Genomic DNA, 5574 nt, shown 5'->3' with positions numbered 1-5574 from the left:
GTAAGTTAAGTTTAGACTGTTTGTACCTAAATGTAAGAATGATTTAAAAAAGCAGGCACTTTAAAAAAATAACGTTTTTTTTTTAGTTACAGTATCTCTTTTAAACTCCTTTCTCTAATTGGTTAAAAAAGGGTATTTAGAAAAAAACAAATTCCTCAAAAGTTGATAACACGTTTGCAGATGTTTATAAGCGTCATATCAACTAACATTAGGCAACAAACTTGTTCTTTGTAAAAAAAGAATATATTTAAGCATAGACACATTGATACAGATAATCTTTCAACGCGGCGGTAGATTCCTCAGTATCTTTACGAGCTCTGGTGCAGCAAACGGTGAATCTCTCGCAGGACTGCTCGTTGTAGCGACGTGCATTCGTCAAACTGAGATCCAACTCGTACCCGAGAGACACCGCCGCCTTCGACAGCTCTTTCAAACAAACGCTATGATTTATTCTGCAAAAATAAAGTAACTGTGATAAAAGAAAACTATAGAAAGAACACACTAAAGAAATAGAAATTGCTATAATGAATAGTTTATTTTATAGTATCGAGATTTTCCAAAATATTAGGTCCTTACATATGAAATTGGCGTTTTGTATGGGAGGAACAAAAAGTCGAATATTTTTTAATATAATATATTTAATTAATCAAAGTATGAACCATTATTTTCTATGCACTTTTGCCATCTCATAGGTAGTTCATTGATCCCTTTACTAAAAAAACCAGTCGGACGGGAATCAATAAAATCTTTGAAGGCGATTTGGACGAAAAAAATGGTAATCTGTTGGAGCAAGGTCCGGGGAGTACGGAGGATGTCTTAGACTTTCCAATTGAAGCTCTTCTAATTTAGTAGCCGTCTGTTGCGCAGTGTGTGGTCTAGCGTTGTCGTGAAGCAGCAGTGGCGTGGAGCGATTGACCAGCCTAGGTTGTTTAGCCGCTAGCTTTTCCATCATGGTTTGCAATTGCTGACAATAGACATCAGCCGTAATAGTCTGGCCAGATTTGAGAAAACTGTAATGAACAATACCGGCACTAGTCCACCAAACGCTTACAAGTAACTTTTTTGGGGTTAATTTTCGCTTGGGGCAGGATTTGGCTGGCTGGCCAGGATCCAACCATTGCGCTGAGCGCTTCCGATTATCGTAAAGAACCCATTTTTCATCACAGGTAATGATTCGGTTTAAAATACCTTCATTATTGTGCCGGTTTAGTAATGTAACGCAACAGTCGACGCGCGTTTGCCGGTTTGCTTCAGTCAATTCGTGAGGTACCCACCTTTCAAGCTTTTTAATCTTCCCAATTTGCTTCAAGTGAATTAAAACAGTTTTATCACTAACATCGCAGCCTGCAGCTAACTCGGACGTGGTTTGCGATGAATCCGCTTCCACAATAGCCTTTAACTCTTCATTATCAACTTGAGTCTCAGGCCGTCCACGGGGCTTGTTCTGCAGATCGAAATTTCCAGAACGAAAACGTTGGAACCAAAAACGAACTGTGTTTTCTTTTGCAACACGACCGCCATACACATCATTCACCCTTCGAGTCGTTTCCGCAGCACTAGTGCCACGGCGGAACTCGTACTCGTAAATAATGCGATATTTTAAGTTTTCCATTTTGTAAAATGAGTGACGCAAACAGAAAAAACAGAAGAAAAAAAAACAAATGAATGACGGTCATTGAACCACAAATACATGAGTCTATAACTGTACAAATTTGAATTTGGAATTCCTTACCAAAGAGGAGAAATTCGTGATTAAAGTGGCCAGTACGTAAAACGCCAATTTCATATGTAAGGACCTAATATGTATGTACAAAGAGTTAAATTTGCTTTTTTTATAAGAGAAGGGGACAAACGAGCAGCGACAACACCAAGGTGTTCATCGACGCCCATGGCACGACGCACATCTGCAATACCAGAGGAGTCGCAGATGTGTTGCCGGCCTTTGAGATGATGATACGCTCGCTTCTTAAAGGACCCTAAGTCGTAGCGATTTGGAAATACCGCCGAGGACAGACCATTCCACAGCTTCCAATTTAGAATCGAATATCGTACAACAAACTGTCCCCATCACAGTAATAATAATTTAACACGCGTCTATGTTGGTATGACAAGTCTTCGAACAAATTGAGTTGTTAGTGCGGAGTGAAATTTCATCAAAATTGATATGAAATTAATATCCTCGATTGTACGGCTCAGTCTTCACAATCAGTCAAGGGGATAAAAACTTTAAGAACCCTAAATAAAGGACTAGCAACACTTTTTTTTTGTGACTGAGTAGTCATTGTTTGCCTTGAAGAGGCATTTACAGTTTCACCGGGCTCGGACTAAAAACATACTTATCACTCTCTCTTTTATATTGTTGGTTAACGTCGAATTTGCTGGTAGCATTAGCTAATGCTGCTTGCATATGATTCCGTGTGATTGTTATCATTTCCTCAGCGTATTTGCCCATCTTTGTGATAGAGTTCCTCGCCTCCTCCGTACATTTGTAGATCTGAGCGACGTGACGGCTTGCAATAGTGCGCGCGTACCGACGTTCCTCATCACACATTGCTTAAATTAATAATGTATCAAAAGTGTTATAGCTATAGTAAACTACACAAGGATTCTCTGTCAATCTGTTGACTAGAGTTTCGGGAAGAGGTTTTTCCGTACAGATGCATAAACTGAATTAAAAAAGTCTAGTTTTTTTAGTGTGATTTCGTTTGTGTAAAGCAGCCTCAAAAAGTCTCCTTCTCAGTGGAGTTGGTGGAGTTAGTATTAGTAGTAGCGAAGACAAATTTAATTAAATCGTGAAGTGAGGTCAATCCATCTCCGCGAATCTTTATACCGCGATCTATAAAAACGATGCACGCCATCTATCGTTCAACTAACAACTAATATTAAATGATAACATTGGACAGTTTGTTTTTATAAATGATAATTACCTGGTACAGCCAATCGATCAGCCATTTTAATCAAGTCTTCGTATACTTTGTGCTTTATTCGTATCGCCGCGTTTATTTCTTCTTTTGTCTTCCGAAGTATTTTGTTGGTCATCTGCTGATATGAAGTTTGGATATTTTTATGATACGTATCCAAAAACGGGCCAATCACTGTATCCACGTATTGACTTATTTTACTGCAAACATGTAATAATATGAAATAACCAGGATATTTTGCAGGGTAACTAGATTTCTAATTTCCAAGTGTGACTGTTTTTATAGGAGAAAAACCCTATTTTCACTGGAGATAATGGAACATTACAAAAAGTTCTAAATAAGTTAAAAAAACAACATTACTCTAACGTTAAATACTACATTTATGCTATATTTTTGATAGAACAATGTTAAATTAAATTATATACCTATTAGTAATACTCAAGCTAAATCTCCTCGTATCTCTAACAGATGACAGATTGCCCCAAACCTCCTTCACTTTAGCTATATGATGATCCATTTCCACTGGTAAGTATTGCCATGGAGGGATTTCAAAACAGAGACCACCATCTAACCTTAAATGGACACTGCGATCCTGCAAAAATATATAACTCTATTCAAATATCTTTGCGGACCAAGGTCATTAGCGCACTGCGCAGTGCCCTCCCCCTGAATCCAACTACACCCCGTTACAACCTATATCGTATTCTGCGCAGCAACTCACGCGATATTAAGAGCTGTCAAGATATTTGAAACATTTACATTAATGTTTAAATTGTCACTTCCGCAATCAATTGTTAAATTGTCTAATTAACAGATCCTTAGTAAAGTTTTTATACTAAATCTAAACTAAGTGACTTAAAATGCAACTTAAATCTTAATATCTCACTAATATTATAAATGCCAATGTTTAGATGGATGGATGGATGGATGTATATTTGTTTGAAGGTATCTCTGAAACGGCTCAACAGATCTTGATGAAATTTAGGTCAGATATAGAACATAGTCTGGAAGAACACATAGGCTACTTATTACGTTTATTTTTAATTCCGCACAGACGGAGTCGCGGGCGACAGTTAGTATTCACATAAATACAAGCTCTGTAATAAGAAATTTTTGTATACATTATTGTAGATAGAGATAGATAGAGAGAAATAAATTAATGTTTTAAATTTACCCTACAGCTGATTGCTGAATGAATAGATTCAATTAACAATGAGCTAATAACAAACACCACGTGTATAAAAATCTTCAATTGAAAATACATGTACATTTTAAACCACCTACGAACTATAGAGTATTTTATTGATTGTTAACTATTGAATCAATTATAAATTGCAATTAACCGTAAAAATCATTCATACTTGTAGTATTTTTAATTAAACGTAAGAAAAATTAAATAGATAATTTTATTCGTCTTTTCCTTCCATCCTTCTCTTATAATGAAAGGATGAGAGGAGAAAGTGGATTTGACGGAGGCGAGGATTCATAGGTAGAGAAAATATTTTCTTTTTATGTGTCCCTTCCTTCGAAGATTAGAGGTAGGTAACACATTTGCAATTGCCGATATCTATGGGCAACGGTCGCTTTGCTATTTCGATGAATTCAAGTAGTCGCTCATTCGTTTGCCACCATATGAATTAAAAAAAATCCAATTTAAAAAAAAAAAACTATTTTAAATATACGGTATATTAAATACCTTCCCATTTAATATTAGAATAGATATGAAGGGGCAGGAGGGCCTTCATCAGAAATCATATTGTGCGAGTATAAAAGCGGGTATGTCGGCAGGTGGGTGTGAACAGATCACGAGTCCTTGTTGCAATCGCAGTTGTTTAATAAGGGTTAGGTAACCAAAAATATACAGTGGAATGAACACTGTAGTGTCTAACCAACGCGACATCAACTTAATTAAGCGCTAGATTTTAATTGTTAATTAGATGCTAAGCGATTCGTCGCAAGCGTGGTGCGCGGGCGCCGTCTCGAACAACACTGTTCAATGGCCGCCCTCACAACCATCGACAGTGACGCTTTGCTTGGCTGAAAAAGTCAACCAGTCATTTGACTTTGGCGGATACGCCGTCAGATATAAATAATATTCAATGTTTAAATTATGGTGTTATTTATTTCACTGTCACATAGTAAAGGTGAGTAAAGGTGATACACTAGAGCATTTTCTCGAGCATTACTATATAATGTAACGTTCTTACGAATTTATAACACAAGTAAAAGCGTAGTTCCCAAAGCACGTCTGGTTCTTGAAAGGGTGATACACTAGAACATATCATAGAGCGGCTCGTTGTTCTATTACAAATAAATGTTCTAGTCTATATCCACCTTAATGTGTATTTTTTATGAAAAGTACTTAATCATTGCATTTGACGGAGGAGGGGACACATCGGAAGAGGTAATATATTCTCTTTCTGTACGCTCCCTCTTCTATCGATTAAAGGTAGGCAACAAATCTGAAATTGTGGTTGTCTATGGGCAGCGGTCACTTCGCTATTTAGGCGTATTCGGGTGACCGTTTACTCGTTTGCCACCTTGTGATGTAAAGAAAACATATTTTAAGTCTTGTTTAAAAAAAAAATTAGTCGTTAATCTATCTATATATATAAAAGAAAGTTGTGTTAGTTACACCATTTATAACTCAAGA

General features: G+C 36.8%; 1 protein-coding gene across 1 annotated transcript; it reads right to left on the bottom strand.

Moving 5' to 3' along the window:
• Positions 1 to 247: 247 nt before the first annotated feature.
• LOC106716161 lies at positions 248 to 4204 on the bottom strand. Its single transcript, XM_045681958.1, has 5 exons — positions 4096 to 4204; positions 3347 to 3513; positions 2928 to 3121; positions 2337 to 2553; positions 248 to 452 (listed from the first exon to the last, which is right to left on the bottom strand). Exons 1-5 carry the CDS (start codon positions 4189 to 4191, stop codon positions 248 to 250), a joined length of 879 nt encoding a protein of 292 aa, XP_045537914.1. The 5' UTR covers positions 4192 to 4204.
• Between the last annotated feature and the right edge of the window lie 1370 nt (positions 4205 to 5574).

Source organism: Papilio machaon, chromosome 17 (assembly GCF_912999745.1).
Source record: "Papilio machaon chromosome 17, ilPapMach1.1, whole genome shotgun sequence".
NCBI lineage: Eukaryota > Metazoa > Arthropoda > Insecta > Lepidoptera > Papilionidae > Papilio > Papilio machaon.
This window is presented reverse-complemented; position numbering and strand designations above follow the sequence as displayed.

Excerpts from the sequence above, each read along its gene's own strand:
- LOC106716161 (XM_045681958.1), bottom strand. The coding sequence starts at position 4,191 with ATGTACATGTATTTTCAATTGAAGATTTTTATACACGTGGTGTTTGTT. Across the intron at positions 3,122-3,346 it reads AGCTTGAGTATTACTAATAG|TAAAATAAGTCAATACGTGG; the intron begins GTATATAATTTA and ends ACATGTTTGCAG. Across the intron at positions 2,554-2,927 it reads TGATCGATTGGCTGTACCAG|CAATGTGTGATGAGGAACGT; the intron begins GTAATTATCATT and ends TATTAATTTAAG.